The sequence below is a fragment of the Emydura macquarii genome, unplaced genomic scaffold, assembly GCF_026122565.2.
Source record: "Emydura macquarii macquarii isolate MOO-44397 ecotype Brisbane River unplaced genomic scaffold, CSIRO-AGI_Emac_v2 contig_67, whole genome shotgun sequence".
Taxonomy (NCBI): Eukaryota; Metazoa; Chordata; order Testudines; family Chelidae; genus Emydura; species Emydura macquarii.
This window is the reverse complement of record NW_027130204.1, coordinates 2,951,804-2,966,629: the sequence shown is the minus strand read 5'-3', so window position 1 is coordinate 2,966,629 and position 14,826 is coordinate 2,951,804. Positions and strand designations below refer to the sequence as shown.

Below are 14,826 nucleotides of genomic sequence, written 5' to 3'. Positions count from 1 at the left end.
GCTGAAGTGGAGATGGAGATAAAGTGTACAGTTTGGATAGTTTACCTGAGTCCTCGCTATCATAGCACGTTCTGCTATACTGCTTTAAATCCACATGAGAGGGCAAGTCCTGCATCAACACCGGAGTTCCTCTTGGATCTGCATAAAGCAGCAGCAAAGGCTGATAATGACCCTTGATGCACTTGGTCACAACATCTTTCCACTTTGGGCCAATCTAAATTAAAAAGAACAACAAAAACAAGAACACTTCTCAGCTTTTCTTTTTACTTCTCTCATTTATCTCAGGCAAACCAACAGACAAGTTCTCAACCTCTTCATATGTTCCACTGTAAACTCAAGTTACACTTTCTGCACACCTGCCTCCTGCTAAGATTCTTGATGCCCAAGGTGACAAGGAACAAGTCATAAGTGATCACAATAAAGCTGCACTAATTCTTCCCAGGGCCCCACTCTATGTTCACATGTTGAAGCATTTCATGCTGGTCATAAATTCTGAAATGTTACTGAAAGATGTTAATTAAAATGGACATTTCTGTGCCTTCTTCTGACAGACACCATGCTGCAGAAAAGGGATATCATTTGTGACACCAGCTGGAGCCCAGTGTCAGCAGAGACTGAAACCAGTTGATGTCTTGTTTCGGTAATCAAGATATTTACTGGTTTATAGTTAAAAAAAATTAATATTTGTTTGAATATAGGGTTACACTAATATTCTTTCCCATTCAGAATTTAATCATGTTAAGAAAAGCTTTTTATCACATGAAATTTCCCAACACTCCACTGACCAAAATCAGGGCATATTTTGTCGCAAAGCACCCCCTCAGTCTTGCTACATAAGGACAGTCTCCTCTGGCGTGATGGGCCTGGGATAAATCTGCCCCACCTTGGATAAGTCTTTTGCTTCTCCCCCTCAGCGCCTCTGTGTTAAGAGTGTTCGAGGTGGGCCTTGGTTTGGGCCTGTGGAACGCCCCTCCAACCCACCGGGGGGAGGGGGAGCAGGTAAATCTATAACGCCCAGACCCCGGGGCATGCCTTTCCTTGGCTCCTTTGGTGCAGTCAAGGTAGTGCAGACCTGGGGGTAAGGGCAATATCAGCCCTTCCCCCCAAAGCTGGTGCCTGGGATTTTCCCTTTGCTGTCCCCCTGTGGGGAAAAGCCCTATCTCCTGAACAGGGGAAGTCTCTCTTCCTACTGCCACAGCCTTCTGGCAGCTTGTCTCTCTCTCTCCCCCCTCCTCTCTAGCAGATGCGGGGTTTTAATAGACCTGGAGTAGCCATTGATTGGATTCAGGTGCCTCTAACTGAGGTGACCTTCTCCCGGCCTGCAGGAAAAAGGACCTTTAGCATTCTAGGGCTGACATACCTGCCTTCAAGTATCCTTTTGTAGCCATCTGGCCTGACTTTTATCACAATTTTTAATGTTATATCTTTGGTACCAATGATTATCAATTAATCTATCGTAATTTACAAGATGCATTAAGTAAAAAAAATCAAACAAACCACAGATTTCCAGCAATGAGATTAATTCAGATCACAGCTAATATTCGGTGGGGACTCATCCAGCACGAAAGGGGTTAAACATCTTGCTGTACAATCATTTCTTCTTCTGAAAGGTGGTCAGCATGACTGTATTTTCCATTTTGGTGAGCCGGACTTTAATTCTTGTAGCCATTATTCATTTGAAAACACTTCCCTGTGTTTTAGTATAGGTTTGCTGCGACGGACAGATCATCAACGCCAGCAGGTCTCCTACTTACCCAGGTATTCTGTTAAGCACTCTATTACCCTTGGCAAGGTTTTACTGCAGAGGAACGTGACCAAGAATAATTGGAAGGTTTATATCTCTCCCTTAGAGACTGTGCTTAATGAGATTACAGAAGAAAGCTCTCTTTTGTTACTTTTTGTGCCTTTGTGAAAAGGGGAGTGGCATGAAAGGAAGCCCAGCGAACCAATGCGATGTAATAATCGTGTGCCAAGATCCCAGTGCTGATGGTTTTTGATGCCAAGCACTTCATCCTAGGTGCAGGGGGAAAAAAAGGCACTAGAGCAAGAGAGGGAAGAGTGCGCCTTAGGAAACTGCTACTAAAGAAGATGGCATTCAGCTATTTCAACTCCGAAGCTGAGGAGCAGGGACTCAATAGCAATACCAATTGTCGATGGGGAAGTGAGAAACACACCCATGGGCACAGGGGAATTGTAGGATTCCAACCAACAGCATAAAGGCAAGACTGGCAGGAGATTAAACAGAACCAAAGAGGGCCTCTAGGCCTTCTGGTACCACTGAACAGTTGTCAGTTTACCTGGTACTGGTTGTCATGCAGCTCTCTGCTGCACAGAAGTCCACAGCTGTTTCAACTTTTGCCATCAGCAGTGCAGGCACCAAGAAATCAAAGAAAAGTCAATGGGAATTAAAAAAAAAAAAAAAGTCTGAGGTGACACCACGAAGATCAGAAATAATGTAGATCAGGGGACCCTCCCATCACATAACCAGAAGGCATCTTTGAATGAAGAAGAAATAGTATCCTGAGCACTTTCATTTTCTTCTTCTTACCTTTCCCCTTCTAGGTCCCTCAGACTCTTCACCCTCTCTCAGGCCTTATTTTTATTTCCTTATGGTTCTTCCATTTTAAGTGGGTCATCCTCTTTTGCAAAAATCAGATCTTTAAAAAACATCTCTTCCATAGGACTTACAGAAATTGTTACTTTGTTCAGAGAAACATTTAGAAGGAATGGAGTTAAGTAGGATACCAGGTGTGAGAACATACACAAAATTTCTGGAAATCTTTGGAAAGCAGTATGGATCTACCCTCTCATCAACATGCAAACATTTCTCAGGATTTACAAAAATAATCTCCTAATTTTCTTACCTCTTTGACATGGGCATCATCAAAGTACATCCACTTGCGGATCTTAGTTTGGAAGAAGAAGGTGGAGTAATGTTTTCCATAGTAACAGATCATTCCCACCAAATACAGCTCTGACTGTTTTGCTCTGTCATCAGTTACTCTGAAAAAGAGCTTCAAGGGGTGTGGAAAAGGAAGAAAAAAATAAAAATTATACAATAAAATTATGTGCATTTAAATACTTCATTTCATCTGAAGAGCTAAAAATGCTTTTCAGAGCTGCATTAAATGTTCTATGCCTATTTTAGAGATGGCAAAACTAAGACACAGGCTATGTCCACACTGCAGCACTAATTCGAATTAGCTTAATTCCAATTACAGAAAGCGATTTATAGAAAGCGCTGCAGACTGTCCACACTACAGTGTTTGTGCTGGTTTCTTGCATCCACACTGGCCAGCCTTAATTCGAATTAGAAAGCAGTGCAATGTGGGAAGCTATCCCACAGTGCAACTAACCATAAAGGCTGTTGTGACGAGTGTCATCATCCCAGGATGCAGTGCTGCTTCCCCCACCCTCTTCCCCCACCCCCAAACAAACAGGAAAAGGATTTTCATGCTGTTTTTTTACTCCCCCGATCGCCATTGCTGCAGGCACATGGAGCCAGCTGAACTATGCTCTCATTTTGACTATGACAAATACATTGCAGCTTATCCTGGATTACTTTAGAACTGTATGCTGTTTGCCTTTTATGCTCCCCCTACCATCCCCTGTATATTGCTTGCCTTTGATTTTGATTCTACAGGTCTGTAGAATGTAAGATAAATGGAGTCAGTTAGTATATTAATACAGTGATACAAATGTTTCCATTTCACTGATGGAAAACATGATATAATGCATCCACATGTAGCACTGTGAATAAACTCTTAAGAAAGTATCAATTTCCATGACTGGCCACTGAAACAATGTAGCAAAGAATTTCCTCTCACAGCTGGCATTTAAAATGCATTCACCAGGCAGGGAAGGGGTGGGTGGTGAAATCTTTCAAAGGGACAAACTTTAAAGGGCTAAACTTTCAAAGGTACAAATCTTAAAGGGACAAACTGCAAAGGGCTTGCTGGGCATTTAAAACGCATTCACCAAGCGGGGAGCGGGGTGGGTGGTGAAATCTTTCAAACCCTTAAAGAGACAAACTGCAAAGGGCTTGCTGTGTGTGTGTGGGGGGGGGGGGGGGGGATGATCGCAGCTTGGATTTTAAACCCATTCACTGCAGGAAATGAAGATTTAAATTTTCCCGGGGCTGCTTTGGGGGAGGGTACTGAAATGGGGCATCAAGGGATACAGTCTGGAGGCCAATTAATTCGAATTAAGTCCCATTGCGTCCACACTCACACTAATGCAAATTAACTGATGCGCTTCAGGTGCTAATCCACTTGCAGATGTGGTTTTATTAATTCGATTTTAAAGGCTCCTTAATTCGAATTAACAATGTGCAAGTGTAGACGTGGGAGTAATTAATTCGAATTAAGAGACTTTAATTCAAATTAAGCCACCAGTGTAGACCAGGTCACAGTTAAATGATTGACCCACAGTGATACAGCAAGACATTGGCAGAGGTGGGAACAGATTGTCCTGACTCTGAGCCCACAGTTGCCCTGTAAAGAAGGCATTTATATCAATGATGTAATCCCCTTTTAGACTTTAAAGTGTATTTCTGCTCTGAAAAATAAATGAATAAAAATGGCACTTTCTTGCTCAACAAAAGCTTACTCCCTGTGTGTTTTCTGTTATATCTTCTGGCTTTACTGTGCAATTTTTAAAAAAGTACTCTTTACCTCTCTTTCTTCATTGCACAGCCAACATCATTCTGGTATGGAAGAGGGAGATGAAGTCTGTTCTGGCTCTCGCAAAGACAAATTTAAGTCAGTGGCCTTGTGGGGGTGTATCTGAGGGCAGCAGTTGGCCTCCAGAATCTATTAGTGGTGGAGGTGTTGGCTTTCATATCCCAAGCTGATTTGCAGGCCAGGCAATCTGAAAAATCATCTTCTGACTCTTAAAATTGACCAAATTTCATTTAGAAATCACTGATATACAAAAATGCTATTTTGGAATCACTTTTCAGTGCATTATCGCTTTACATTTTAAGGGCCAATTTCTGTTCTCAAGAGATGCATCTGCAATGTCCACTGATGTCATGCACGTAATTGGAGTGCAGATTCATGCCAAATATTTTAATTCGTTCCTCAGTGTTAAGTGAATCACTAGTGATAATTCCTATTATGTGGCACACCAATAGTTTAGCCCTGAAACTGAAGCTATTGTTAAAGTCTCAGAGGAACCAACTATCAGAGTCTAATTACTATTTAATTCAGTCACTGAGAAATTTAAGATACCACACCAGCTAGTATCTCCCACAGTCTGCTAGTGTTATCTCTAAAACAACCCCGGAGCTGTGATCAAATCCCTGGATGAGGGTTAGGTAGGAACAAGTTTTTTAAAAACACAAAACATTTTGGCTCCATTACAAACATGGACAGGAATCACTATTGTTCAAATAGAAAAAAAACCCACAAATATTGGTATGGAAACAAACAGCTATTTTCAAAAGTGATTGGCCCAAATCCAACTCAGAAAATCCCCCTGAACTTGGGAAAAATTTAGATTCAGATCTGAAATTGGCATTTTGGGGCCAATTCCAATTTTCAAGTATCTAGGGTGGCATTAAGTATGTACTATTATTAGAATTTACTTTTTAAAATATACAATTGATTAAGAACTAAATATACAATTACAATTTTTTTTTAAAGTGTACTTGACAGTGGTCTTTCAAATCTGTCCCCAACAGGTGCAACTATTCACTAGTGCAAGGGAAGTTAAATAATTAGGAAACGGGGGGCCATTTCCTTTCTCTTCTCTACTCCCCTCAGTACTGTGTAGTAGATCTTGTTCAAAAAGCAAAATAGGACAAAGATGAGTTAACTAAACTATGGGCGCAGGGAAAAGAAAGACTAATTGTTGATCCTGTGCCATCAGTTTTTCATAGGCTTGGTGGAGCATGCACCGAGGGTCCAATCCTTAGGTTGAGACAAGCTCCTCTCAGTGCAGGATTGGGAAGATCAGAGGCAAAGATGTCCACACGTCATGTTTATGCTCCCATGATCCCAAAATCAGAGGTGAACCTGCATCTGAATGTGTACAAGTGAACAGCACAGACATGTCATGGGAAAAGGTGATTTTGAGAGATTGTCAAATGTGCAGTACACTCACATCTCCCAGTTTGAGGCAGGTGCCCAGGCTGTGAATGACATCTTCAGCTAGGTCAGAGTGGTCTGAATCCCACACCAGCCCAATGGTGATGATCTGGGGAGAGTTCATGAGCACACGACGTATACGGATCTTTTCCCCACAGTTACTCTGAAACAAAACAAAAATCCACACACATTTTTTAAAACTAAAAAACTGAATATTGCACTTCAGAGTTTCCTGTATTACCAATGCAGGTCTTGCATCTTGCCTCAATACAGAAGGCGGTTGGAGTGCAGCAGATTCTACATGCTCTATATAGGAAGATGAAGGAGAGAAAAGCAAACTCTCTGTGAGGATTGATGGCATATTCTGCCTGGTATTCACAGACTTTAGTGTGAATACAGCCAATTCTTCCTCAGATGAAGGATAATGGTTAGAAGAGGTAAATCGCTTCAAGGGTGGCATATAAAATAGGGAGAATGGGTGAAATTGGAGGGTGCTCAAGACTCCACTGGGAATTGTTGGTATCTTTTTCTGTGTTTTCATCTGAACCTGTGGTCAGAAAGTACGTTTTTTCCACTGTTGAATTATGACAAAGATTTTAGCAAAAATACCAGCTAGCTGACTGTACTCACTCCATGCTCTCAGTTTATACAAATTCAGATCAAACTGGATTCATTAAGGTTAGACAAATATCAGACAATATTCAGCAAGTACTTGGAATCATCCGTATTGCCATAGAAAGAGAGACCCATTTGTTTTGCTATCACTTAATGCAGAGAAAGCTTTTTATAGAACAGAATGGAGCTTTCTGTTTCAAGTCCAGTCCCATATGTATATTGGCCCTCAGTTGCTTAAATAAATAATTGTTCTTTACACGAGCCGAAAAGCAGCTGTGCAAGTTAATGGGGTTAAATTTACCATGTTTGAATTACACAGAGGGACTGGGTAGGGATCTCCATTGTCGTTTTTATTTTTTGCACATCTCACAAAACCTTTTGCATAGAGGATACAGGAACAATGAACCTATCTCACAGAAACAAAATGTATAGGAACACATCAGAAAATAGCTTTATATGCAAATGTGAGTTTTTTGTGTTAACAAAATTACAGTATTTCCCTAAAATTAGTTTCTATAGAAATGCATGACTTGGGAAAATATCTGGATTTCAAGTAAATTATGCCAAATCTGAAACGCAAGCTACAAATTTGCCAGACCCTGAAGGCATTCCTCCAGAAGGCATTTGGATACAAATGGGCAACAAATTCTATAAGATACCTGGAAATTCAATTTTAAACAACCCAGAAGAGATCTACAATTTAAATGTTAAACCACACTTCAGCGTATGAAAAAAGATCTGGAATGCTGAGAGAAATATGCAATTTCTTGGTTGGGAAGAACTGCCACGGTCAAAATTAGTATTTTGCTAAGGATATCTTTCTGGTTTCAAAATCTTTCTGCGATCATCCATAAAACCCAAGCAGGAAAACAGGATATTAACAAAAGGTACATGGAGTAAGAAAAGACCATGTGTGAGTGCAGATACTTTGCACAGTCCTATTAAACTGGATGGACTAGATGTTCCAAATATTCTATGGTACTATCAAGCCAGCCAGCTCAAAACAGCAGTGAATTGGGGGCACTCTAACCCAGACAAACACTGGTGTGACCCAAGAACCTCTTAATGCCAATTGATAAGGTAGTGCAGTGGGGCTCCAGAAATCTCCTGCTTCTGGTATGTACATTCTGGTTCAAAGAACATCACATGAGATTTCAAATGAAAGCCAGTGACACACTCAACATCAATATCATTGTGAAATGTATGTACCTCTACCGTGCAAGAATTTACAGATTTGTACCAGAAAATTTTATTCTTAAGCATGTATATTAAAAGCAAGCCACCAAAGGTGACACATCAGACCAGTTCCTTCAGACAGGAGGTAAGAAATGTCCATCTCTCTGTCTGGGATGTATATTAAGCATTGTAAGCTAACACAATGGATACCCATTTACACATGAAGTTAAATGTTAATGAAGAGATGTGAAATTGGCACAGAAAAAAGCAAGGCAGGGAGAGAGGGTTATCCTGCTTATGAATAAAGGCAATGAACTTTGGGGGTATTTCTAGAAGCCAAATAAAACACCCTGCTATCCTGCACCTAGGAAGCAAACAGACAGCAGGTATGCATTCATGAAAGTGGAGTCTCAGCCAGGCTTGATTGAAAATGTTGCAGAGGACTTTGGGTGAGATCAAATTCTTTAGACAGGAGACTAGTGGGTTAGCTAAATGTATTCTCTAGAAAGCATGTTATGATTTTGTTACATATGTAACCATTTGTTTCCAATATTCTTACTCACTATCACTTGAATCTTGACTCCTTGATAATAAACTTACTCTTGTTTTCACTATAAATATATTTAAGTGCTTTGACATTAAGCGAAGTGCTGGCCCTGAGTTGAATCTTACAAGCTGGTGTGAAATGTTCTTTTGGAAATAGCAGACTCGTTAATTCTGTGAAGGTGCAAGGAATAAGGGGCTGGACACTGCAGAGAATACTGCAAGGACTTGGAGTTCAGTGTGTGTCTGTTGCTACCTACAGAGAGAGAGAGGAGAGAGAGAGAGGTTTGTGAAGGCCTGGAAGGTAGTGCTGATGCTGCCAGAGGGCATTGGTTTCAGAAAGCTGATTCACAGAAAGCATAGAAAAGACTCTTTCATGCTAAGGGTGTATAATGGTGAGATACCTCATAAACCTGGTACCTCTGGGTCTTTAATGGGTAAGAAAATTGGGGCAATGTAAATGTCACTAAGTTACCATGGATCAATTTAAAAGAGTCACTACTTCCAGAAATGTATATACATCCTTTAGCAAAGGCTACTAGAGATAAGTTATTTTCCTTTGCTAATAACGCCTATTGCAAATAACCCAGATCTTAACCCAAATCACAAATCAGACAGCTTTAATGGTCGAGAGCGCCATGGAATACAAACAGTTGGCCAGCTATTCAGTAAAGAAATTTTTCCAACTTATTTAGAAATCAAAACTAACTTTAATTGGCACTCCCATGGTACCAGTACCTTCAAGTTAGGCACTACGTTTCTCAACTTTCTAGAAAAATTGCTTTATACAGAAACTTTAATAGAAGCAATTACAGAACAAAGAAATTGTAACTCATATCAATTTTTGCAGATAACTTTCCTAACAAAAAATATCAATAAATGACATGCTAAGAAAAGGACTTGGATAGACAAAACTACCCCAGAAGAATGGGATTTGATCTGGAAAAGAGGACCAGCAACCTCAGCCCATAGCACAAGATTACTAACCTTTCTGTAACTTGCATTTCAAGGTGTATTGCACGTGTCCATTCCACAGTAGGTGTTTGTGTGCTACAGTGCAGTTGTTGGAGAGAAATTAACCTTAGCAATACCCATTTGGGCAGCCTGAGTGCCCTCTGCTGTCTCACACACATTGCAAAGGCATAAAAAGCCATGCCATGCCAGATCCCCCTCACCTTCTTCCCACTGGAGTAACTCCAAAAGAGAAGGGAAGGAGGGAGGGTCATGGAATGGATATGTGCAACACATTTCAAAGAAGAATAGCTATAGAAAGGTTTGTAACCATTTTTTCTTTTTCAAGTGATTGCACATCTCCATTCCATGATAGGTGACTCACAAGCAGTTCCATTTAGAGGTGAGATTGGAGTCTATTTGAATAAGGAGCGGAGGACCACTTGTCCAAATTTAGTACTCTCTCTAGATTGTTGCAAGATTGTGTTGTGCGAGGCAAACATGTAACAAGATAATGAGGTTGAAACTTTGTAAATGTCTAATATTGGTAAATGAGCCAGAACCACCACAGAGGCCCCTTGGGATCTAGCTGAATGACCCAATACTCTATCCAATGGCTCTGTGTTAGCAAACTGTTAACATAGGTGAATACAAACAGAATGGAATACAATCCATGCCAAAACTAGGTCTGTGTGGAAACTGGACAGTCCTTCATTCTGTCTCCAAATGCAACAAACAATTGAGAAAACAATCTGAAAGGCTTAGTCCATTCCAGATAAAATGCTAACTCTCTTCTTACATCTAGACTGTGCAGCGACTCCTCTCCGTTGTTAACGTGAGGCTTTGGGAAGAAAGCCAGTAAGTAAATTGCCCAATTGACATGAAAAGAGGAGGCCACTTTCATAAGGAACCTTGGTTTGGGACAAAGATAGCTTATCTGCCCAAAAAAAAAAAAAAAAAAACCACCCTTATATGGAGGATGTGATACTAACACACTCAACTCCCCTATTTTTCTGGCCAATGTCATGGATATTAAAAATGCTAACTTCATTGAAAGGTAAAATAGAGAGCAAGATGCTTAATGTTCAGAAGGGGGACCTGTGATAAGACCAAACTCAGGCTCTAAAGTAGAGTCTGACTCTGTACGTGTGAAAACATCCTGTCCAAGCCTTTTAAAATCTTATATTTGGAAAACGGAGTAGTCATCCATCAGGGGATGAAATGCTGATATAGCATCTAGGTGTACCTTAACTGTGCTAATCACTAACCCTTGATGATTCAGGTGTAAAAGATTATTCAGCATGTGCTGAATAGACACAAGAGCAAGGGAGACCTCTTTCAATTTCAACCAGATGGAAAACCTTTTCCACTTAGTCGGATAAGTTGACATCAATGATGGTTTTCCATTATTCAGCAATACTTTCTGCATCTCTCTGGAGCATGCCAACAGGTGGAGAGCCTTGAGGTTGGGGTGGAGAAGACAGCTGTGATTTTGCAAAACTAGGTCTGTGCGAAGCGGGAGTAACAATGGGGCACTGACTGATAGGTCCAAGAGCTGAGAAAGCCAGTATTTATGGGGCCAAGGTGGAGCAATCACTATAAGACTAGCCTTGTCCTGTCTGACCTTGCACAGAACTCTGGGCAGAAGAGGGATGGGCAGAAGATGCAGCATACAGCAGACCATCTGACCACAACAGAAGAAAAACATTGGTCAGCAACCCATGGCTGTGTCCTACTATGGAGCAAAGCCGGTGACATTTTGTGTTGTTCTTTGTTGAAAACAGATCCACATGGGAAGTTCCCTAGAGCAGGAAAATGCACCTTGCTATGTCTTGGCAAAGGGACCACTTGTGGTGATTGACAAAACAACCTGCTTTGGTGGTCCACCCGCAGGAAACAGAATTGCTGAGGCAGAAGTGCCAAAGTAGCAGTGCTTCCCGAAAGAGTAGTGAGAACAAGGATACTCCCTGTTTGTTTACATAAATCAGTGGTCATATTATCAATCAGCACCAATACATCCCTTCCCTGATGTGAGGAAGCAAGCTAAACGGATAGCCAAGCAAGCTAAACAGATAGCCTGAAGCTCCCTGATGTATATGTGCAGAGAGATCTTGAGGAGACCTCATATTTGCAGGTGTCCCTGGTAAGTCCCCCACCCCAGATCTAAAGCATCTGTGACTAAGATAAGTGAGTGTTGAGGTGGGGCAAAACAAAAAAAAACTTGCCTACATACATTTTTCAGGTCTAACCACCCAGTCTAGGGAGGATAAGATGTGACTTGGTATGTGCACTAATATATCTAGATGGTGTCTTCTTGGAGAATAAACATCTGCCACCCAGCCCTGAAGGGGTCTCAGACACAGACTGTTGTACTGGCTGGTACATGCCACCATTTGCCCAAGCAGTCTTAAACAGTTCCTCAACATGGTGAGAAGATAAGCCTTCAAGTCTAGAATGAGACTTTGCATTGCAAGAAATCTTATCTGAGAAAGTGCGGCCCAGACAGTTGTCAAGTCCAGGACAGCTCCAATAAATTCTGTTTTCTGCTCTGGAGACACGACTGACTTGTCTATGTTGATTATCAGGCTGAGCGCATCAAAGGTAGACCAGATTACATGGATAACTGGACACCACCTCTGACCTTGATCAACCTCGTATCAGCTAGTTATCCAGGGAACAGAATACGTGGACTCCTACTGACAGGAGGAAAGCTGCAATCACTGCCATACACCATAAAAACACAAGGGGCAGTCAAGAGAACACAATGATAGCTGTCAACAGTGAATCTTAGAAACTTTCTGTAACCCTGCTGAACTGCCACGTGAAAATAGGCGTCCTTTAAATCAAGAGCAGCATACTAGTCCCCCAACTCCAGGGAAGTAATATCAGAAGACAAAATGACCATTTAGAATTTCAATTTTTTTATTATTTTTTAATAGGAACTTCTTTACCTGCCTTACATATAAAACAGGCTTGAGACCCCGTTTGGCCTTCAGTATCATGAAGTATTGCAAGTAAAATCTCTTTCCCCTGAGCAAAGGAGCAGCCCCCTCTATGGCTCCTACAAAGAGAAGTGATTGCATCTCTTGCAGAAGAGCTCTCTCATGATAGGGGTCCCTGAAGAGGACAGGAAGGTGGGGTGGAAATAAAATGGAGTGAGTTATCGCACTTCCATCATGCTTAGAACTCACCAGTCTACTGCGATGCAGGTCCAAGCATGACCAAGGGACAGGTGGTTTGCAAAAATTGGAACAAAAAGGGTTTGCACTCTCAAAACTGGTAGATCAGCTTCAACCTACTCATCAAAGTGAGCTTTTGGAAGATGCTGCCTGCCTCAATGAACCAGCAGCTGCAGACACAAAAGGAGGAGTTGGTGGAGATTGCCATTTGTAATTTCTGCTCGTTCTTCTTGGTAGGTCTTGGGCTTGAGGGGTTAATCCTTGATAAACACTGAGACTGATAAGGGAAGAAAGCCTTCCTCTTCATTGCTGGGGTGTAAATGCCGAGGGATTTCAGGGTTGCACTAGAATCTTGCAGAGACTTGTCTGTCTTTTTTGAAACAAGCAACGGCCCCTCAAAGGGTAAGCCCTGAATGGTCTATGGCATGTCTGAAGGGAGGTCAAAGAAGTTCACCCTAATGGAGCAGCTTATCATGACGACAGAGGCCATGCTGTACAGTGCAGAATCTGCTGCAGCAAGACCTGCCTGCAGAGCTGTTCTGATGACCATCTTGCCCTCCTCTATCAAAGTGAGAAACCCTTGTTTTGCCTCATCTGTCTTTAAATTTCAGAACTGTACCCCACAGAGCAAAATCGTAGCATCCCAACAAAACTTGCTGGTTCACAATGCTAAGCTGTAATCTACCTGTGGAATAAATCTTCCTCCCAAATAATTCATTGGCCACTGCAACTAGAAGGGAGCCTAAGGAAGATGGTCACACAGGTGCTTGAAGTCTCAGAAGGGGACTTAGTACCTGCTCTCCACTCTTTTAGCTGTTGGAGGTAGAGAAGCTGGGGTCTGCCTGAGGATCTCTGGAGGCTCTGAGATGACCTCATTTATTGGCAGCACTAGTCTAGCTGAAGCCTCATATGTTAGAATGTCCACCAACTAGAGGAATTTTTCCTAGATCTCCTCTGGGCAGATATCAAGAGCCATAGTCATCCTCCTCAATAGCTCCTGATGGGTCTTAAAATTATCCGGAGATGGAGAAATAGGCTCTGACACAATTATGTCATCAGGAGATGAGGAAGAGGATGCTAATGGTATCAGGACTGATCCAGCTCCTGGTCTTGGTGTAGCTACTCACAAGAGGGATCCTGACTCTGCTCAGTGCTGGGCTCTGTACGAAGGCTACAATACTTGTGGTGATGATGGTTCTGACGTTCAGAAGATGGAGCCAGCTGACATGGCTGTGGGGATGCTCTTGACTGGGGACCCCATGGATTCCAGAAAGGCCACTAGTATGGCCCTGGACCCCAGCTATACTTAGCTCAAGGGTCCCTCCTGAAAGCTCCCTGCTGGAACTTGGACGAAAACCAGGGCAGGTAGGTGGCATATCCCTCCTGATGGGACTGGCTGTACTGGGACACATAGGAAGCCACTTCAGAGTTTGATGATAACAAAGCTTTGTCTTGAGTGCAAGGCAATGCCACAGCAGTCAGTATCAGAGAAAGCAGCTCAAACTCTGAAGAAAGGGGAGTCAGAGATATCATCTGTGGCTTTCTCCTAGCAGAACCGGCCTCACTGGCACATCCGGTGGAGCTGGTTCAGTGCAGAGGTGAAGATCCAGGAGGTGAAGGTGCATGAGACAGTTCCCTGAGCACTGGTGCTGGGCAAGACTCAAACAACTGATGACATCGACACCAAGAGTTTCCAATGGTCTCTCTCAGCCTCAAATGCCTCAGGAGCAGGCACTACGATGAAGATACTATGCGATACTAAGGCATGAGAAAACGCCAATGAAGGCTTTGAGCAGAGGTTGGGACTAGATGACCTTCTGAGGTCTCTTCCATCCCTAATCTTCTGATTTTATGATTTAAGGTGCTTTGGGAGCCAGTCTTTACAGGCCTGCACTGAGCTCTGGAGTCAACGAACTCCTGTTTAGTGATATGCTCTAGGGCAGTGGTTCTTAACCTTTCCAAACTACTGTACCCCTGAAGCCTGAGTCCCACCCCCACGGGGCTGAGGCATGTAACTTAGTTTCATGGCGCCCCTGTGGCTCCAGGCAATTGCCTTTCTTGCCACCCCCAATACCAGCTCTGCACTTGCGACCCCTCTAAAACCCCAGGTTAAGAAACACTGCTCTAGGGAACGCTTCCTCTTCAAATGCCCTCCTGACTCCTTAGCAGAATTCATTCTCTTCAATTCCCTCAACAACTGGTACTGCAAGGGTCCCCAAACTATGGTCCGCAGGCCGCATCCAGCCCGCCAACAGATTTTGACTGGCCCACTG

At 42.4% G+C, this 14,826-nt stretch overlaps 1 protein-coding gene across 11 annotated transcripts in view; it reads right to left on the bottom strand.

Annotated features, from left to right (window-relative positions):
* Positions 1-14,826, bottom strand: part of USP54 (ubiquitin specific peptidase 54) — a 181,717-nt gene that overhangs the window by 52,842 nt on the left and 114,049 nt on the right. For all 11 annotated transcript variants that reach the window (XM_067537876.1, XM_067537928.1, XM_067537936.1 and 8 more), the window contains 3 exons: positions 6,106-6,252; positions 2,865-3,014; positions 46-214 (listed from right to left, as the gene is read on the bottom strand). In XM_067537876.1, the coding sequence (XP_067393977.1) occupies positions 46-214; positions 2,865-3,014; positions 6,106-6,252 (466 nt within the window). The remainder of the gene's footprint in view (positions 1-45; positions 215-2,864; positions 3,015-6,105; positions 6,253-14,826) is intronic.